This window comes from Carcharhinus amblyrhynchos, chromosome 19, assembly GCF_965287045.1.
Source record: "Carcharhinus amblyrhynchos chromosome 19, sCarAmb.v2.hapA, whole genome shotgun sequence".
NCBI classification, from domain to species: domain Eukaryota; kingdom Metazoa; phylum Chordata; class Chondrichthyes; order Carcharhiniformes; family Carcharhinidae; genus Carcharhinus; species Carcharhinus amblyrhynchos.
Genome location: NC_137342.1, coordinates 43178153 through 43200765, shown reverse-complemented (window position 1 = coordinate 43200765; position 22613 = coordinate 43178153). Strand labels below are relative to the sequence as shown.

Sequence of the window (22613 nt, the reverse complement as noted above, 5' to 3'; positions counted from 1 at the left end):
AAGGAGGTCTGGGGAGAGATGCAGTGATTTTAAAATCATTGCTCATCCTAAACAGCTCCGTGGCACAGGATTGTGCTCGATCAGCTGTTTTCAGGGACGTACAGAAACACGAATACAAATGCACATCTAGCTGGAGGACCATCAACTTGGTGAAACACGCTCTTTTATCTGCCTGAAACCTGCTGGTCTTCCAGTGAAAAGAGTTGCCCTCGACTGAGTGTTGCAGACTGGCACATTCCAAGATTTGGGTTATATGCTGAGGAACACACAAAAGTTTGGGGCAGCCGCCACAGGAGTGCAGTGGAGAAAGGTCACTGTCTAAAGGCCTTTCAGCCATAGCATATCAAGGGCTTTTACAGCAATTCCAGCCCCTCGGCTGTTACGTCTGACATGGAATCAACATTGTGAATACCAAGAATACTGAAATTGCAATGAGCTACCCCAGAGTGGAACAAGCTGGACAGATTTGAATTCTACTGCATTTTTGTAATCTTCAATTTGACACATTTTGCCTTCAGGCTATATGCCTGACATGCAACATGTTCTGTAAATATTACAATCATTTTGAGGCACCTGAAAATGGAACATGTCGTTTAAAGTCAAATTGAATTTTATTCCATATTCTCTACAAAACATTTTGACTTGAAAATTAATGTACTTTTAAAAACTTATGAATAAAACACATTTTTTAGGAAAAAATAAATGAATATTGTCAGTTCTTTGCATCACACACTTGTAATGGACAAATTTTCCTGCCACCTACTGGACATGAAGGATATAGCCTAGCTGATGGTTTTTGTTCATATGGCATTCAAAGAAGCAACAACAAAGGACGACTTCCTCACTCTTTTGCTACTCAAAGAGAGAACAGGAGGCCAAGGTTTTTTCAATGAATTTAAAAGATATGCGACTGGAAAAAAAATTCTGATCAAGGAACTCGTTTCATCACAACTGTTGGTGTACTGTCAATGCTGGGTGCCAATGCAGGCTTTGTTGTACTTAGTAAAAATTATCCTGAATTTCCCTTCTTTGTCAATTACCACTGTTAACCACCAACAAGCTCAAGCAAGCAAGGTTATTAACCTCTCTCATGTAATGACAGTTGTTGTCAAGATTCTCAATTCAATTCGTACCAGAGCTCTGCAACATCACTTGTGCAAATCATCACTTCACGAGTTTGAAGACCCCTACAGTGAACTAATCCCTCATGTAGATGTGAGGTGGTTAAGTCGAGGAAAGGTCCTCCAGAAATTTTTAAATCTGCTCCCTGAAAATTGTCACCTTTCTTAAATCAAGAAATGAGGCGTAGAGCGTGCTGTCAGGTAATACATGATTGTTAGACTTGGTGTTTCTTACGGGCATAAGTGCAAAATTGAATGTGTTCAAGTTGAAACTAGGTCTGTGGTCCTCCAAGTTAAACAACAAAATTACTGAGCACATCCCAAACCTGGAGAAAATCCAACAACAGGCCAAATAGGGTTTGAAAGGGTTCCATTCAAACAAATTCTGTGACCACCTGACAAATTAGCAAAGTAATTCAACAGAATTTCAGGAGTTAGACAAGATGGAACAAATCATTACGACGGTCTCAAATCTTTTTGTAAAGGAGACAGTGGAGAACTACTCCCTTAAAGGATGTAGATTGCCAAAGAACTAATGCATATGTTTTGCTAGTATTAATTTAAAACAAAGGGTTGACATACTAATTCCATCTGGAAGTGGAGTCTGTAAAAAGTAGTCATAACTTTATCTCAGCAATTAGAACTTTTCCAAACCATATTTAATTATTCAGCTTACTTGTCCAACATATCCCTCTACTGTGAGCACATACTGGTAGATGAAACTAATACTGTATCGCAGCGTAACACAACAGTGGGAGGCATGGTGGCACAATAGTTATCACTGTTGCCTCACAACGCCAGGGACCCAGGTTCAATTTCAGCCTCAGGTGACTGTGTGGAGTTTGCATTTTCTCTGTGTCTGCATGGGTTTCCTCCAGGTGCTCTGGTTTTCTCCCACAGTTCAAAGATGTGTGGGTTAGATTAATTAGTCATGCTAAATTGCCCCTTAGTGTCAGGGCAATTATCAGGGTAATTAAGTGGAGTTACAGAGAAAGGACCTGGGTAGGATTGTTTTCAGAGCAGGCTCAATTGGCCTCCTTCCCAATTGTAGTGATTCTATGATTTTGTCAGGATTTTAACTAAGTTATGATTTTTAACTTCAACTCTTCAAAATAAAACTAAAAGAACAAACAGTGTATGCCCTCAATCACGCACATTACGGCCTAAGAACATAAGAACATAAAAAATAGGAGCAGGAGTAGGCCATCCAGCCCTTCGAGCCTGCCCCGCCATTCAATAAGATCATGGCTGATCTGTCGCTGCTCAGTTCCACTTTCCCGCCCTCTCCCCATAACCCTTAATCCCCTCTCCTATCAAAAACCCATCAACCCGCGTCTTAAAAATATTTAGCGAGGCAGCCTCCACCACTTCAACGGGCAGAGAATTCCAGAGATTCACCACCCTTTGAGTGAAGAAGTTCCTCCTCAACTCCGTTCTAAACCGCCCCCCTTTTATCTTGAGGCTGTGCCCCCTAGTCCTATTGTCTTTTTTGAGCGGGAAGAGTCTCTCCACCTCTATCCTATCCATCCCATTCATCATCTTATACGTCTCAGTGAGATCTCCTCTCATTCTTCTAAACTCTAACGAGTACAAGCCCAGTTTATTCATCCTCTCCTCATAGCTCAACCCCCTCAACTCCGGTATCAGCCTAGTAAACCTCCTCTGCACTCCCTCCAAGGCCAAAATATCTTTGCGCAGGTGCGGTGCCCAAAAATGCACACAGTACTCCAGTTGCGGCCTCACCAATGCCCTATACAGCTGCAGCAAGACCTCCCTACTTTTATATTCAATCACGCACAAAGAACAAAGACTCACAAAATCAGAAAAACTCCATATGAAATCAGCATGCAAGCAGCTAAGCTGCTGATTGAGCAAACATATGTAAAAATAAGCTAATCTTCTATAATGTATAGTAATGTCATAAATGTATTGGTGATTATGCTAACTCAGTTATTCTGACTGGTTTAAAAATACACGGTCAGGAGGAAGTCCCAGTAAGCTGAACATGTATTTAAAGAGAGGGCTGGAAAACTATTTGCTGCTGTTATTACATTGAATAAAGTAACAAAATAAGATTTACAGAATCAGCAGATCTCAGTATGTAATTCTACCATTCTTGAGGGCAGTGTTAAAGGATATCAGATGAGGTGGAATTTCAAATAAGAAATAATGTAATTCAGAGTACATGAGAGCTAGAAATCCCAACTGTTGGTTCAGCAGCTAATACTGAAAACCACTGTGGTACAATACATAAATACACAAAGGGAGAGCTCAATTCCCACCAGGTGTTTGGTTAGTTTGCAAAAAAAACTGATGGTAGCGAAATCAACAAACCAGAATTTAAATTTTCTATTACTATTCTCCCGTTAAATTTAACTTCTTTGTACAATATGCCACAGATACGAAAATGGAAAGACAATGCAATTGTTGGATTTTACTTGAGCTGCTTTTGACCTGCTTGCTAAATGCACAACTCAGTAATTTGCAAGAACATTGATCAAATGGTTCTTCTTTATGGATGAAAGTGCATTGCTTAATGGTCAGGAACTCCAGAAAAACAGAAACATTGATGTGCTGGGAATCACAGACATATGAACAAATTGGATAATCTTATCCTAAGATGATTAGCTAAAAGGTTTTACATAATCATTTGAAAGAGATATCAAAATATAACTTATTTTATTATTAATGGTTATACTGGAAATCTCACCTGGTGGTGGTAAGTCCAGCTTGTTACGCTTCAGCTCAGACATTGAGGTTTGCAATTGTTCTATAACAAAGTCATCATCAAAGAAAAAGTTCTTGGCCAAAGACTCTTGCAGAAACTCTATCAAATCTTCCATTGACAGCTTCATCAAATGCTCTGCAAAAATAAATAGTCTTTTGTTACCACTTTGGAGGCAAAGGAATTTTCTTGCTTTCTCTTTGGTTCCTTCTGAACTACTAACTATTTTCTGGCTAACAAAGTGAGGAATCGCAGTATTCTTATATACAGGAGCATTCTGCTACAATCTACTCTCCAGTTTCAACCTTCAAGTAAAATGGTCAGCCTTTGCTTAGTCATACTACTGAAATCAAGACCTCATCATATTGAAAAATCACCATCACAAATATGTTTCCGACATACTTAGCTGCTTCTCTGCTCAACATATATCCCTCCTCCTATGTTCACATCCCTGACCTAAAATAAAAGTTTATTTATTAGTCACAAGAAGACTTACATTCATACTGCAATGAAGTTACTATGAAAATCCCCTAGTCGCCACACTCTGGTGCCTGTTCGGGTACACTGAGGGAGAATTTAGCATGGCCAATTCGCCTAACCCTCGATCCTTGGACTGTGGGAGGAAACCCATGCAAACACAGGGAGAATGTGCAAACTCCACACAGACATTGACCCAAGCCTGCAATCAAACCAGGATCCCTGGCACTGTGTGGCAGCAGTGCTAACCACTGTACCACCATGCTGTGAAGGAAAAAGAATAATAGTGCGTTTTGATTTATAGCATAGTAGACAGCAGAATTCTAGCATTTCTCCAAACATTCATTCGTATTATGTAATCCTAAATGCAACATGTTTCAAGACTATTCAACGGCATGGCTACAGCTGAAGACTCAACAACTACCCTAATATAATATCCATCAGAGTTTTCAGGAAGTGATAAATGCATAGCAACATTTTCCCCCCCACACCCACACACTTCCCTGCCACCCATTAAACAATTGAACACCTTGCTGGTGGTCATGGCCTAGGATAACTGAAGAATATAATTTTGGTAAAATACTGAGGGCTATTAGTATTAGTTAAGTAGTCCAACAATGGCCCAATTCCCTATGCAGAAAGAAAGTAACTGTGGGGGAGGAGAGAAAGAGATTGAATAAAGTATTCATCATGCAAAAATACAATAGCTATAATGACAAAAAACAGGAAAGGTGGCAAAACCAACGGGGAATACAATATAATGCAGACGACATGGTCCAAACTGCTTAAACATAACACACCATGGAATGCACAGACATTGTAACCATTAGATCAAACCACTCTCCAATTTTAACCTTCCCGAGTAAAATGGTCTAATCGTCTAATGGAGCTAATGATGCCAGCTCCAACATTGTGGCTTTGCTCCTCAACTGGTGAACTCTTTCTAGGAGACTGAATGTTACTATTAATTCATTTCTGCCCCCAAAAGCTTATTTAGGTCTTAAAATCTAACAAATTACATTAGCTAACATTGCACTTGGCTAACCATATCAAACAGTATTACATAGTATTGTTCAATCCTATTATTTTTGTCCCAGTACTAACAAAATCATTTTGGAAAAATACATACTGAGTCACACAACTTGCATTTTTCATTATAAAAAATTACAATTGTGACTTGCTGCTTGCTCCAGTGACACCTCATTGCCAGATTTCTGGAGACAATGTCCTCCGCTATAATTTCCCCCCAGATTTAGCCATATTTGCATATTTAAAAAAACAAATATGCTTTGCCACTTTCTCAGCTGGGATGTTTTATAGATAATCCATTCCACTTTAAGAAGCAATTGAATGTTTTCATCCTGCTGGATTAGCAGGGATAGCATATGTATTCAAAGCTATAAAGGAATGTGAACAGTTCATGTAACCTTCCAATTGAGTGCCCAGAATGCAATGAAAGGGTTAAATAAGCAGTGAATTGCTTTGGTTTAAAAGATTTAACGATATTTAAAAAAGGTCATCCCTTGCCTCAAAGCTTCATAGATAAACACACTTATTGTAATCATTAAAAGTCCAAAATTCAATCCTTAGTCTTTGCGAACTCCATATTCAGATGGGGTATAATAGAACATAGAACATAGAACATTACAGCGCAGAACAGGCCCTTCGGCCCACGATGTTGCGCCGACCAGTTACAAAACAATGACCCACTAACCTAAACCAATCCCTTCTCGTCCATAAACCTATCCACGGATCTCTTAAACGCCCCCAAACTAGGCGCATTAATTGACTCCATTGGTCCCAAAACTAAATAAAGAATCTTGCTCCCAGTTAGCAACAGTGATTAATGCATAGTAAGGTGCACATGTAAATATCTGAAAAAAAATGATTGCGAGATATACTCCACACTAAAGTGGTCTGCTGGTATTCACTATTAAGGCTTAAACTAAAGGATGATTGCTTGAATGACATGACGGCAGTAATGAAGGGGTGTGGTATCTAGAAAGAAGTGGATGTACAGGAAGAAATGTAAAGAATACTATTTCATCCTGAGATCTGTTTGACTCCAGCTCAGTATAAATGAAAGGAGACGATACCAACTGATACAATCCTTGGAACTGAAGTGAAAATATACTAGTTTTGATGAAGTGTTTCGTGGATGAGAGTCCACAACGAGAATAAATATACACCATTTGTCACTGATTACGTGCCTCAGTCAAGAACAGAAGGTGTGAAAACGTAAATTTTACACAAATGTGATTTGAAATATGGGGGCGTGCTTGGCTTTACCTTTCTTTTCCCTAATAATTATATACTTATGAGCACACAGAATTGTCTACTTTTAATGTAATCATTAGATTTTACCTAAACCCACGACCACCAGTTTGGAAAAATGCAAAGTAAAGTAGTTCAGGTTGTGGAGTATAATTGGATCATTGTTTGCTGCAGAGGAGACAAAAAAAACCAAGAGTGTGAATAGTGAATAAAATGATCTTACTTTTGTGAAGTTTAAGAATAGTATACGACATTGCTGTGAGAATCCGATCTCCTTCTAGCATGTAGATATCCCATAGCCTCAATGTTAGCGTGAAGGGAGTCTGTGACAAGATTAAAAAAAGAGATATATAAAAACACTTGAAAATAATTAAGGGTTTACATAATATTTCTAAAAAGCCATTTGCCTGCTTTAGAATTATTTCCTTTGTGCTTAAAAACGCTCAGAGTTTACAGCTTTTTTTTTAACAATATTGAGACAGAAAATATCAAGATCCTTTGTGACAAGTAAATAAACATAAGTAAAAGGAAATCCAAAAGATAAAGGCAGGAACACTGTGCAATAAATAAAGTTGTAGCATGATAGATAGCTGCAGCTATAAGAACATAAGAAATAGGAGCAGGAGTAGGCCATCTAGCCCTTCGAGCCTGCCCCGCCATTCAATAAGATCATGGCTGATCTGAAGTGGCTCAGTTCCACTTTCCTGCCTTCTCCCCATAACCCTTAATCCCCTTGCCTACCAAAAACCTATCTACCCACGTCTTAAATATATTTAGCGAGGTAGCCTCCACCACTTCAACAGGCAGAGAATTCCAGAGATTCACCACCCTTTGAGTGAAGAAGTTCCTCCTCAACTCTGTTCTAAACTGCCCCCCCTTATCTTGAGGCTGTGCCCTCTAGTCCCGCTGTCCTTTGAGCGGGAAGAACCTCTCCACCTCTACCCTATCCATCCCTTTCATCTCAATAAGATCCCCCTTCATCCTTCTAAACTCTAACGAGTACAAGCCCAGTCTATTCAGCCTCTCCTCATGGTTCAACCCCCTCAACTCCGGTATCAGCCTAGTGAACCTCCTCTGCACTCCCTCCAAGGCCAAAATATCCTTGCGCAAGTGCAGCGACCAAAACTGCACACAGTACTCCAGCTGCGGCCTCACCAGTGCCCTGTACAGTTGCAGCAAGACCTCCCTACTTTTATATTCAATCCCCCTTGCTATGAAGGCCAGCATCCCATTTGCCTTCCTGATCACCTGCTGCACCTGTAGGCTGGGTTTTTGCGACTCATGCACAAGGACCCCCAGGTCCCTCTGCACCGTAGCATGCTGCAGCTTTTCGCCCTGTAAGTAGTAGTCCTTCCTACTATTATTCCTACTATGATTACTTTTTTAAATAAGTGTTGATCCAACCACTTAAACAGAAGTTATCATTACTACTTCCGTGCAGACAGACTAGTCATGCTATCAGTACTGGGTAAATAACTTGCATCTGAAAGAGCATATTATTGATTATCAACATACCAATTAAGTTCATTTTTCAGAATTTTCTGATCCTGTTTTCCTAGCTTACAGTACATTCTGGGAACGATGCTACTGCTTTAAATAGTTTGATATGGTTCATATATTAGATCCTCAAGCTCCTATATGACTAGAGTTTCTTCAGTATGTTCATTCATTTCACAACTGAGTGCAATTTTGGTTTTCTTTGCATTTATTCTCACTTCTGTGTATGACTGTGTGTTAATCAGGACTGAAGACTGTACAAGTGGCCAAAATCAGGATATTGTAAAATCTTAGTCAAACCTCTGGAGACTTGTACAGTACTATTTTAGCAATGAAAGTGATCATTCTATCTGTCTTTTCAACTACTTTATAACATTAACAAGAAATTAAAAGAGACAAGTTGATTATCACTAAGTACACTTCTGTTATATCAAATTCATTCATTACAAACTTATGGCAAACATTTTCAACTAATGCTCAATACTTTACCATTATCGGTTTTAAATTTATATTTAAGACTGTAAAAGGTTTAATGTACAAAATTACTGACCCTCCAGATATATGCCGTGTTGCTCATTAGAGAAGAGCAATTCTGTAGAATTATGGATTGAATTAGATGGAAGTAAAAGGCTCCCTTGAGATAAATTTGCTGTTCAGCTGATTAATGTAAATGGAAATTCAATGACTAGCCTGAAGCGCACCATCCTGTCTCTTTAATTTGATGGTTCAAACATTATTTCAGGCTTAAGTACCATTATTTTATATACAATCTGTTTTCTATAAAAGAAACAACGTGCCACATCACATCTGGTTCAATCATGCTGTTTTATGCCCAACAACTCAGATTCATGATTAAATTTAATCAGCTTTGCATATAAGGAATGGCCAATATTGCCCCATGCATCAAAACAAGTATCTATACAAAGGAAACAAGAACAATTTAATCTAAAAAGATTTCCAAAATATGACTGAGTCCAGAAGAATAGCAGTTTAAAGGAAGATAAAATATTTTTTAATGGATGCTTTTGAGTTAATTTGATTGCTGACAGCAGTCATACAGGCTTATAGCATGAAAACAGGCCCTTCGGCCCAACTTGTCAATGTTGCCCTTTTTTTAAAGCCATGAAGCCAGTCCCAATTGCCCGCATTTGGCCCATACTGCTCCATAATCAGCTTACCCATGTAACTGTCCAAACACTTTTTAAAAGGCAAAATTGTACCCGTCTCTACTACTACCGCTGGCAGCTCGTTTCAGACACTCGCCACTTTCTGTGTGAAAAAATTGCCCTTCTGGACCTTTTTGAATCTCTCCCCTCTCATCTTAAACCTATGCCCTCTAGTTTTGGACCCCCCTGCCTTTAGGAAAAGATGTTGATTATCTACCTTATCTATGCCCCTCATTATTTTACAATGCTCAAATGTGACTTCTCTGCTTTAGCAAGATATGTATTCTATGATTTTAATGATAAATATTTGAATACACAAAGTCTAAATAATTACAAAGAAATCCTTTTAAAGGTGGGCAACGTAACCTTGTATTAAGATTTGTATTTGTATATCCAAGACATCCACTTGCAAGACTAAAATTTGCTATGATTCATGAATCCATATTAGATATATTTTATGACCATTTCTGACCAGTTCTCCATGAACTTATCTTCCAGATGGTAACTTGAGCCACAATGCACAAACTCACCATTCTGCATAAGCTGGATTACTTTATTAAAAGTGGGAACAACCTGTCTTTTTCTAGTCTCCACGCAGCTTTCCAGATCTCGAAAGATTTGAGTCACAGTTCCTGTAGTTTCCTTCCTTAGTTCTTTTAAATATTCTTGGGTGCAATCCACCTGACCACTAAAATTTATTTACCTGAAGACTACAAGACATGGTCAAATTTATTTACCTGAAGACTACAGGACATAAGTGTTTAGCAAACATGTTGGTGGTAACGTAAATAGTGTCACAAGTTGCCTTTACAAATCTTAAGAGCTGTCTCTTCAGATCAAATATGTTATATGTCTCCTCCTCATAAAGACTGTAGCAAATAAAAACTATGCTATTTAAACATAAGCTTCACCATACCAATTTAAAACCAATTTTGTGGCGTACTACAAAATTATCTGTCTGTAAAGTATCTGGTTTAGAAAATCGGTCTAAAACTTAATATGCTGAAAAACTCAGGTAAAAAGAAAATAGGACAATTAATTTAAGTTAGCAGAGGAGATCTGTGTAGACTTTCATTACGATACCCAACATGAACATGAGGAGCCATTTGGCAAACATTTCTTTTGGCTACAAAATGAAATAACTACTCAAGTGGAAATAAAAACATACAGTGCAAAACTTTCTACTGAAATGAAATCAAAGAGTATCAAATTACATAACTGTAGTTTTGTTTTTCACCCAAACTTATGAAGTTACACAACACATGACTTAAAGGCAGTTTTATAAAGATCCTGACAATGGGTCCCTTGCTGTTGAACTATTGCACTGTTGGGAAATACTGAATATAAATGCAGGCTTAAATCGCCAGTGTATGTTACTTCTCTGCTCTCTGATGAGCCATATTACAAATTAAATAGATTACCATAAAGAAAGAAATTAAAAGCTGCATTTGAGTAAGATGATAATATTCAGTTTGGAATATAAGAACTAAAATGTATACTGTTCTAATTTTTGTTCTCCTAACAGCTGTTGGGCAGAGCTGATATACATTAGATGTTTACAAACACCTTATGGAGCCAAGTTGAGAACTAATTTAAATATAGCATTGACAGATGAGAGACTAGAGCTTTGTACCAATATTGAAGATATTATTTATACAAAAGGTTTTTGTTATGAATTAACTACAAATCTACAGAAATAATGAGTTTTTAGCTGCGTATAAATGAGATTCCACATGTCTACAGATAACCTGGAGCCTGCAAAAGGGGCATGCTTTGTTTTACACACCTTGTAGTTTTTGGTAGCACAATCACACAGACTGGCAAGTGAGGTTTTGTTACAAGTTATTCCATTTGAGTACCAGCCTCAGCAAACGCAGCATGTGCTTATTGAGTTTTCTTAAATTTGCTGGCAGAGAAAACTTAACACCCACTTTCCCACTTCTCTCATTCTTGATTTTTCCAACAGCTTGAACTGTCTTGGCTTCCTAATTTACAAGCATTCCTAATTGATGGGCTGATAATTTTTGCCAAAGCTTCCTAGGTCAAAGGAATCTGTATCGTAATTCCAATTAGGATTCACATTTAGTTCTCATGATTACCAAACTGAAATATTACTCTAAACAAAGCTTACCTATTTCCTCACTCACACCATCCTGTTTACCCATCACTGGTTCACACTGGCTCTCAGTTCAGAACAGCCTCAATTTTAAAATTAACATCCTTTTTTTCCCCAAATTCCTCCATGACCTCACACCTCATCCCCTCCCAATGTCTGTAACTTCCACTAGCCCCACAACCCTCCAAGTTATCTGCACTGTTCAAATTCTGGCATCTTGAGCAGCCCCGATTTTATTCACTTCACTACAGGAGACTCTGCTTTTAAATTCCTTCCCTTGCTGCCTTCTTGCCCCTCTCTCCTTCTTTAAAATACTGTTAGCTACCATATTAATATCCTTACGTGGTTTGGAATGAAATTTGGCTTGATGACACTCCTTGAAATGTCTTACTATGTTAAAGATAGTTCCTGCTCAATCTGCAGTACACAATGCCACTCAGTAACTCTAGCAACACACAACTCACTGGACTCAACCTTTGTAAAATTCGTGGAATGACACTTTTTCCGAATTTCCCTATGGAAAAATGCCTTAGGTATTCAGCAATCAAAGGAATGTGGCCAAGATTTCAAAATAATGTTATGAACCCATGCCCCATCAATCTACTCTGCATTCTGACCTTTCAGGAGATTGCAAACCCACGTTCAGATTTTTAAAAACTAAATTATTTAGGCAAAGAGAATGTATTCCTCTTTAGTAAGTGCCAGCATATCAATAAATTAAATCATGCAAAGAATAGTGATGTTTTATATATCAACATTACTTGGAAATAGAAGGGAAGGAAATGGGTTAATATTTCTCAGCATGGCAACCCAGAGACGAATGTGTAGCAGACTCGTTCATACAGAAATTTAAACAAAGCATAAGTGTGTTATCTGAAACACTGGTTTGCATGCAAAAAGTTGAGAGCTTAGAGTACAGACATTCTTCAAAATGAGTCAGTGCAAGCCACAGCACTCCTAAAATGCCAGGAATTGCTTCTGCACAAAATATCAATATAAAATGTATTCAGAGTGAATATCTTTGACATTTTCAATGAAAGGTTGATTGTCTGCAGAATGCCTGATTACATCAGGGTAAAGCGCATTCGCCTACCCCTGGTATTTCAGCTTGATTTCTGGTCAATTATTTAATGAATTATAATTAACCATAGTTACACATTGCAAGTTTCATCTGGGCAATAGGGAGGCACTAAAACGCAAGGTACAAATTCAGGATTGTAAACTTTTAATCATTCTGGATTTAATTATCGAAATTTATTTTGGAATTAAATTACACTGGACACCAGACTGGACTCTCCTGATGCTTCTCAACACACTTAATGGTTTCATGGCATCCAAATGCTTCATTCATATGCATGATCATGGGTTTTAAAATTAATACAAACTTTAAATGATATAAGAACATAAGAAATAGGAGCAGGAGTAGGCCATCCAGCCCCTCGAGCCTGCCCCGCCATTCAATAAGATCATGGCTGATCTGTCGCTGCTCAGTTCCACTTTCCCGCCCTCTCCCCATAGCCCTTAATCCTCTCTCCTATCAAAAACCCATCAACCCGCGTCTTAAAAATATTTAGCGAGGCAGCCTCCACCACTTCAACGGGCAGAGAATTCCAGAGATTCACCACCCTTTGAGTGAAGAAGTTCCTCCTCAACTCCGTTCTAAACCGCCCCCCTTTTATCTTGAGGCTGTGCCCCCTAGTCCTATTGTCTTTTTTGAGCGGGAAGAGTCTTTCCACCTCTATCCTATCCATCCCATTCATCATCTTATACGTCTCAATGAGATCTCCTCTCATTCTTCTAAACTCTAACGAGTACAAGCCCAGTTTATTCAGCCTCTCCTCATAGCTCAACCCCCTCAACTCCGGTATCAGCCTAGTAAACCTCCTCTGCACTCCCTCCAAGGCCAAAATATCTTTGCGCAGGTGCGGCGCCCAAAAATGCACACAGTACTCCAGTTGCGGCCTCACCAATGCCCTATACAGCTGCAGCAAGACCTCCCTACTTTTATATTCAATCCCCTTCGCTATGAAGGCCAGCATCCCATTCGCCTTCCTGACCACCTGCTGCACCTGCAAGCTGGGTTTTTGTGACTCATGCACAAGGACCCCGAGGTCCCTCTGCACCGTCGCCTGCTGCAGTTTTTCGCCCCGTAAGTAATAGTCCTTCCTACCATTCTTCCTACCAAAGTGGACCACCTCACACTTGCCAACATTAAATTCCATTTGCCATTTCCTGGCCCATTCGCCTAGCCTATCTAGATCCTTCTGCAGACTCTCCACACCCTCCGCACAATTTGCCGTTCCACCAATCTTGGTGTCATCAGCAAATTTCGACACCCTACACTCAGTTCCCTCCTCCAGATCATCTATATAAATGGTAAAAAGCTGAGGCCCCAGCACCGACCTCTGGGGCACTCCACTAGTCACCATCCGCCAATCCGAATAGCACCCATTGACCCCCACTCTCTGCCTCCTATTTGATAACCAATCCTCTATCCACGCTAACACCCTACCCCCAACTCCATGTCCCTCGACCTTCTGCAATAACCTCTTGTGAGGCACTTTGTCAAACGCCTTCTGAAAATCTAGAAAGACCACATCCACCGGCTCTCCTCTATCCACCGCCCTAGACACATCCTCATAGAACTCCAGTAAATTTGTCAGACACGACTTCCCTTTAATGAAACCGTGCTGCGTCTGCTCTATCAAGCAATTCCCTTCAAGATGCCTCGCAATTTCCTCCTTAATGACAGATTCTAACATTTTACCTACCACAGACGTTAAACTAACCGGTCTATAATTCCCCGCCTTTTGCCTGGCACCTTTCTTAAACAACGGCGTAACATTAGCCGTTTTCCAATCATCCGGCACTTCCCCGGAATCCAGCGACGTTTGGAAAATAACCACCAAGGCATCCACTATCACCTCCGCCATTTCTTTCAGAACCCTCGGATGCATTCCATCCGGTCCTGGGGACTTGTCCACAATCAGCCCCTCCAGTCTGTCGAGCACCGCCTTTATGCATGCACTGTTAATTGAAAATGACCAATCACAAGCCACTAAGTCAGCTTTTCGAAAAGTTTCTACTATTGTTCATTTATCTACCCTTATTTCAATTAAACATTCTTGTTTCTTCCTTTTCTAATTACTATTCAACTTATTTTTAAATTTATTCCTCCCTTTGATTTCCATCTTTTTTGCTCTGCCCTCCAATCTGCATTTTCTTCATGTGATTAATTAACTTAACATTGACATCGATTTTCTTACTCTTTTCCTTCAATTTTCTAATATATTGTTCCTGATAATCAAAATTTAATTTTGTTTTTAGTTTTCCTCTTACACTATCCATTTATATGCTCTACAAAGATAATTTACGAACCTTCGGGAGCATGACTGTTACCTCAAAGTAAAATCTTCAATGTGTTGAACTCTACTCTGAAACTGCAATCTGATAGTGTCTTCATATATTGGATCACAGCCCAAGTCTAAACTATCAGGATATGAAAAGAAGCCTGCCGGAAACTGTCAAATTGAAGCCGTGGAAACGAAGAGTTGGATCTTCAAACTGAGAGTCCGAGGTACAATGGCACATAGGAATTCCAGAAAACAGGTAGAGATACAGTTGAGAGATAAATTAAAATCATGAATGATTCTTGGCAACTACCAATGTGATGAATAAACAACAATGTGACACATTATACACCTTAATTTTTTTTATTTTAAAATACAAATTGGCCAGTATTTGCACGCATAATTGCTGCTGATAAACCTCCATTGGAAAGCAAATGCATGTGGATGTTGGATGTGGCATGCTTGGTTGTGATGACCCTCACTGTCGATCACGGTTAAAAAGCCATTTGTCATTTGTTTAGGAACACATTTAAAATATAAGTCATCTGGACAAGGTAGCAGAAGACAGCACATGCTAATGATACATCTCAGCATGAGCCAATGCTTTGAGAAACGAAACGGCTTGGAGTGTTGGGAGGTGGAGACAGCAGGGAATAGCAACAGGATATTGTGCTAGAATTATCTGGAATGACACTTTTCAGTGAAGAAGCTAGAAACCCCATTGGAAGCCATGATGTGTAACCTAAAAGTTAAGACATAACTAACAAATGGCAAACTGACTTCATAATTTGTTATCACAAATCTAACAAGCAGCACAGCAGAGACAAATGATATTTCCTTATAAAAACAGCTAAGTCTTGCAATCTTGGGCATTGCTTTTAGAAGCAAGCTCTGGAAACAGTGTATGTATTATTACATACACCTAATGTCATAGTTCATACGTTTTAAAGATATGGCTTTATGGTTTTAGAAATTGAATTTTAAATGCAAATTTAGTGGGGAAAAACCTGGTTAAACTTTGAGAACTGGCAAACTGTACAGACATAGAATAACTAAATTTCAAATGGCAGGTTGTGTTTACTGCACAAAGTTAGAGTAAAGGGGTGATGGTTAAAAAACAGCAAGTGGACTTATTTAGCAGAAGTATCCACTTAATCCCTCCAGTTCAGAAGGAGGCCATTTAGCCCATCAAGTCTGCACTGATCCTCTGAAATAGCACTCCACTTAGACATACTTCCCTACTTGACCCCTGTAATCCCACGTATTGATCATTGCTAATCCACTTACACCGCACATTTTTGACAACAAGGGGCAATTTAGCATAGCCCATCCACCTAATTTGCACATCTTTGGACTGTGGGAAGAAACCAGAGCACCGAGAAGAAACCCACGCAGACATGAGGACAAAGTATAAACTCCACACAGAAAGACACCCAAGGCTGAAATTGAACCCACGTCCTTGGTGCTGATCACTATGCCACCATAAAAGATCTAATTTATTCTTGTGGCTTCCAATAATTGAGGAAAACTTTGGGATTAAAAGGTGGTTAAACTGCATTTATACCTGGGAACAGGTATACTAGGATTTGGGTGTCATTTTGCTGTGGAAGTAGGTGGAGCTTAAGCGAGAGCTTAAATGTTGCTTTGAGCTCCTGTCTGAATTCAATGAGAGCATTGCTAGCAGACACGACTGGTTGACATTTGAAAAAGCCACTAAGAAACTGCGTCTTACATAGTACGTAGTTCCTTGGAAGTAAAGAGGTAAAGCCAGGCTAACACCTGAGGTACAGTAAATGCTGTATTTATCATCCACTATGTAATTTATGATTGGGAGCTGGTATTCAGTTTAAGACAAAGTTAGTGAAAGGAAAGACAATTGGAAGATGCGTTTAGCTGGAAGCTACAAAAAAAACCCCACAATAATTGGAGATAGGGGTCATGGGTAGAGAGGTGGTGTTGAGATGGCAGCTTGGGCTCGTTGGGCCGAAGGGCCTGTTTCCCAGGCTGATTTTGTTCTTTGTTTGTTCTTTGTATAATTCTCTCAGTAAAAGGCAATTTACTTCCAGAAATCTAATTAAAACTGAGTTATCTGCTTGGTTGCGGTCTGAAACCATAGCAGTAGGCTATTGGAAACCAGTAAGTAATACGTTGAACTGAATTTATATCATGAGTCCTTGCAAGCTATATTAGGTTAGTAGTGTTTGCTTTGTTTAATTCCTACATAGACAATAAATTTTGTTTACTAAAAAAAGTAAAATTTTGTGAGGTAAGCATTTCTTTAAGCATTGCCAGTCCCTCACAGAACCTTTAATAGTAAAAAAAATGCATAATTCTATTACTGATTAACAAAGATCAGTAATGTCTTGCAACAAAATTCTGATTTTCTTTTAGCGTCAAATTCCTACTTTCTGCCTTCAATTCATCAAATACATCAATGGACAGCTGTAGCCCTCAGTGTATTAGCCCAATGTTATTCAGTTCCAGTTCAGATAGGTATTCAAACAAGCAAGAGAAGGATGAGAATTTGCCACAGTGCAAATCAATCCTTATGTAATATCCACACACACTTTACAGTAGGGAGCATGCATGAACAAACAGGAGTAGCAATTCTGGACAATTTTCCATTCGCAAGAGGTACTTGAAATGGTTTCAAATTTGATGAGTGCACAAGAGAACCATATGACTGAGCGCAATACTCCACTGAGCCATTAGTGATCTAATATTTTTATTCTTCAACAAAGCAGTCTGCAAGTTCCTCAAGCTTATAACTCTTTTCAAGAAAAATGTCTCAGCTCATCAAAATGCTTTAATTATTGGCTATTCCATTAAAAAATCTACATCTAGTGAAAAAATAATTTAAGTGTTAGCTGCATTTACAAGTATAGAAAATACCATTAGAGAATGCTGCAGCTGTCATTCAAGAACAGACAAAGAACATTATGCAAGACAGAGAGAAACATGCAGATGTAAATAGGTCAATTTTCATGACGATGCTGGTACCAGAGTGATAAGAAAGTCTTATATACCAATAATCCTGTCCACCAGACAATAAACTGACTGCAGCATTAATGCAATTAACAAAGTTCACTGTATCCACAGACAAAAAAATCGTCCTCAGACTTACACGGTCCAGAAAACACTGAAAGAACCACTTCATGGTATACAATGTTGTAAACACATCCTGGGAATCCTGTTATTTAAAAAAAGTGAATATTAAATTCTCATATTCCCATAAATTCTCACTTCATAAAAGCAAGAATGACATAAGTCACAAGCTTTTTTTTAAAAAAAATCCTATGATCCTGGGAATCCATGCTATTATTCCACTCAATTAGCAGCATAAAGAAGAGCTCTTCATAATTAAACAGCATTAATTTTGAGACCATTCTAAATAAACAAAGTGTTCCTTTAAAATTGAATTGAAGCTTTATCGTCAGAATCCTTCTACTTATTAATTACAATGAGAAATTATTTGAAAAGCAATGGAAACAAATAAATTTTACAGTTGTTTCCAGATGCTCAATTTGCTTCCAATGGAAGATATTTGTTCCCTTATGTACTTTTGTTGCAGACAGCCCTTTAATTGCCATCCTGCTAATACTAGGGAGCCTGCTTAATGACTCAGCTCCCATTAAGTTCTTACCTTCTGCCACATAAGCCTCTCACAGTGAACATTCAAGTTAAGTTATCTACAGAGCTGAAAAATGTTCTGAGAGAACTCAGGTTTAATGAGAGATTATTTTGCAATAACCAACATTATATTTATAAGTCAACTTTAGCATCACCGCAAAGTGATTTTTGCTTTGTGGTAATGTTGAAATCATACCCAACTCTGGAAAAAATCACAGTGGACAGTATTTAGAGTTAATGAAAACGTTTAGAGAATGTGGGTGGTAACTTCCTAACTTCACAATTCAGCTGTCAGGAGAGGGGCACAGCTTTTCACTGGGCAGGAAATCAGCAGCTGCAGCACTACCAAGTTACTTCGTAGTGCTTTTCATCGGGCTGGAATACAGATTGCAGCTATTAATTCAAGATTGGTAGAAGTATAAATGCCACTTAACAATCTGAAAATAGCTAAGAACCCCACAGAAGAATGTACATTTTCCAATGTGTTTCTTCCCAGGTATGAAGGGGCTAGATAGGGTAGAGGTAGAGATTCTTCCCGCTTAGAAAGGATAGCAGAACTAGAGGGCACAGCCTCAAAATAAAAGAGGGGGGGGGGGGCAGTTTAGAACAGAGTTGAGGAGGAACTTCTTCACTCAAAGGGTGGTGAATCTCTGGAATTCTCTGTCCATTGAAGTGGTGGAGGCTACCTCGCTGAATATATTTAAGTCACGGGTCAATAGATTTGTGATAGACATGGGAATTAAGGGGAATTATGGGGGAGAAAGAGGGGAAGTGGAACTGATCCACTTCAGATCAGCCATGATCTTATTGAATGGCAGGGCAGGCTCGAAGGGCTAGATGGCCTACTCCTGCTCCTATTTCTTATGTTTTGTTCTTAGGTATCATCTATGACTTTCAAACGAAAATATTCCTATATCAGAAATGTGTGTGTGATGCTACTATACCTTTTAAGAATTATGTTTTCCTAAATCAGGTTCTGTGCAGGTTGTAAGCAGTTTTTTTTATTGTGGCACCAGCTGCCTGCTTAGACGTCCTTTTATTTCTGTTTAAATGGTTTGAATGGAGTTTTGTTTATTTTTAATCTAGGCCTAACCCATTGTCTAGGACTTTACGTACCTATTTGAATTGTTATGGGTAAATTGATTGACAGATCAGGTGACAGGAATTCTTTCACTTTCAATTTGAGCTGCTGTTTTAGTCGGAAAGTGGTTTACTTCAGGCTGGATGCCGTGGTCTGTCTCTCTCCCTGGTGTTTGGGGAAACTTTTCTGACTTCAAGTTTGTCTATGTATGTGTGTCAAGTAAGCTGCAGAATCCAAAAGCATCATGTGAGCATCCTTGCTTTCTGTGTTAAGCCTGTGGCAGGATATTTTGATAGGGAGGGTTTGTTTGGTTAGAACATTTCATTTGGTTGTTAAGGTTTATAATACCACAATTTTTTTCATGTTGGTAATTGTTAAAAGTTATTGCTAATTTTCTATATGTTAACTGTATTCTTTAACAAATTTTGTTTGCTAAAAACTCCCTAATGGGTCGTGCGAATCATACCTCAAGTGGAACATCTCATGCTTACCCTAACCAAATTCAAAGTGTAAAACTTGTGACCCAGGCAGACTTCATAAAGTATCATGGAGTTTCTGACCTGAATTATAACATGGCTAAAATGAAATGATACAGCCTTTCAGTTTGGGCTAAATTGAAACAGAACAGAATCTAAAGTTACTGTGCAAGTTACAAAATGGCATGCAACTGATTGTGAAATATAAAGTCATATTTGCAGGTTGTTTTATTTAAACATATCATTCAATTTTTAAAATTCATTTCAAAATACAGCAATACATTCCAAAATAGATAACATTTTTGGTAACGTTATTTTGCAGGGTCCCAATATCATTTTTTGAAGAAAATGTTAGAGTTTCGAAAAAATATTATCTCATTAACATACTGATCAACAGCGAGACATACAGCCAAAGCTTTTCACCTTGCACTCATCAGGACAAATGCAAGAATGCCAAATTTCAAACATACTGCAGGAGAAAAGGGTGCTTATTGGTTGGCAAGTGTATTCTGATTGACTGAGACATTGCCATGGAGAAAGCAACTGGAAACTAAGCTTCCCATGCTGCCAGGTAATTTGAAGTAAATGCAAGACTTGAACATATTCCTTTTGTTTGTATAGAACCAATTGCTGCATATGAACGTATGTTATTATAGACAGAATACAGTCAACCAGCCTGTGCACGCAAAACCCAAAACAACACTTGGATGCTGAATGCAATTCGACAACCAGGCAGCATTTGCTGAACGATGGGGAGTATGCTAATAACTACATTAACAACCAATTTATGACGATCATTTGAGCTTGTAACTTGGCTCATTTAATATAACCCTATGGGGTTAGACTGAAGTTGAAAATGCAAGGCAACACATCTTTACAAGATATTATTGCTAACTTTGCAAAAGCTGAAGATACTCACTAAATGCTGTTTAAGCTTGGGCATGAACTTCTTCAAAATCCGATCATGGTGTTCTTGAAACCGTAACAATTTTGGGAAACCAGGAACAAAGAATCCTAAAAAAGTAGTAAAGATTTAATTTTTTGTCATTAAAGACAGATAGCTTTACGTAACATTTAAAGAACAGCTTAGCCTGATTTGTTTTAATATATTACATTGTGAAAATGTAAAACAGATAGGCGGGCAAAAGCAAAATATTGCTGATGCCAGAAATCTAAAAAAAAATCAAAATGCTGCAAGTACACTGATGAGAAATCAATTATCTAATATTTACAGGAAGCTGACATAGCTTCATGCTGAAAGGTATTCAATTTCTCACTGAGCTCTTCGCCATTTTAAAATAAACAGCTGCCTTGAATGATTTCGAGAAGTTATTTCACAGAAATTCAATGTTGCTAGCTCAGCCAGCAATAGTTGTCTATCGTTAATTGCCATTGAGAAAGCAATGACGAGCTAGTCTCTTGAACTACTGCAGTCCGTGTGGTGTTGGTATATCCACAGTGTTATTGGGGAAGGAATTCTAGGATTTTTACCCTGCAACGGGGAAGGAATGGTGATTGGCTTGAGTCAGGATGGTGTGTGGCTTGGAGGGGAACTTGCAGGTGGTGATGTTTTCATACATCAGCTGCCCTTGTCATTCTCGGTGGTAAGGATCACAGTTTTGGAAGGTGCTATTGGAGGAGCATTGATGCATTGCCGTAGGGCAGCAGTCTACAAAGTCCGATCCGGATGAGGCCCGTGGCCATAGTTTGGAGACCCCTGGTGTAGTGCATCTTACAGATGCTACACACCTTATGCACCAGTGGTGGAGGATGTGAATGTTCTCTGATGCTTTGTCCTGGATGGTGTCAAGCATCTTGAGTGTTGCTAAAGATGCACTCATCCTGTTTCTTCAGAAGGAACTTTTGAAATGCAGACAATAAACATTTAAAACTTACTCCAACTTATAAATCAAAGAAAAGGTTTAATAAAGAAACTTCACAACTCCAAACTTGGGGCCTCACCCTAGGCCAAATCAAACTCCCTACAATTCCCAACAGGTTCTTGTTTACAATGAGTCAGCTAGTCAGCTGATCATCACATAATTTTGTAACTGATCCCATGGTTTACTGGGTCAGCTGACCCTTAGCTTGTTACCACTGGTCACATTACATCTAATACAAAGTTGTCACTGGTAACATTCTAACACATTCAGCCAAGTGAAAAGTATTTCATCACACTTCTGACTTGTGCCTCGTCATGGTGGACAGGGAGACAGGAGGTGAGCTACTTGCTACAGAATTCCCAGCCTCTGACCTGCTCTCATGGTAACAGTATTTTGTGGTTGCTTCAGTCAGTTCTCTCCACTTGCCCCAGGATATTGATGGTCAGAGATGGTTTAGAAATATTAATGCCATTGAACGTCAAGGAGAGGTGGTTGGATTCTCTCTTGTTGGAGATGGTCATTGCCTGGAACTTGCAAAACGTGAATGTTACCTGGATATTGTCCTAGTCTTGCTAAATATGGACATGGGCTGCTTCAGTATCCAAGGAATCTGCAAACATCTCCACTTTTGACTTTACAATGGAGGGAAGGTCATTGATGAAACAACTGGATATGGTTGAGCCTGGGACTGAGAAACTTCTGCATCCACGTCCCAGGACTTTTGACTTTACAATGGAGGGAATGTCATTGATGAAACAACTGGATATGGTTGAGCCTGGGACTGAGAAACTTCTGCATCCATGTCCCAGGACTAAGA

General features: G+C 38.9%; 1 protein-coding gene across 3 annotated transcripts in view; it reads right to left on the bottom strand.

Moving 5' to 3' along the window:
- usp6nl (USP6 N-terminal like) overlaps nucleotides 1-22613 on the bottom strand; it is a 200450-nt gene that overhangs the window by 10919 nt on the left and 166918 nt on the right. For all 3 annotated transcript variants that reach the window (XM_080207677.1, XM_080207678.1, XM_080207679.1), the window contains exons 11-14: nucleotides 20833-20927; nucleotides 17851-17916; nucleotides 6821-6920; nucleotides 3832-3984 (exon numbers count right to left, since the gene is read on the bottom strand). In XM_080207677.1, coding sequence (XP_080063803.1) covers nucleotides 3832-3984; nucleotides 6821-6920; nucleotides 17851-17916; nucleotides 20833-20927 — 414 coding nt within the window. The remainder of the gene's footprint in view (nucleotides 1-3831; nucleotides 3985-6820; nucleotides 6921-17850; nucleotides 17917-20832; nucleotides 20928-22613) is intronic.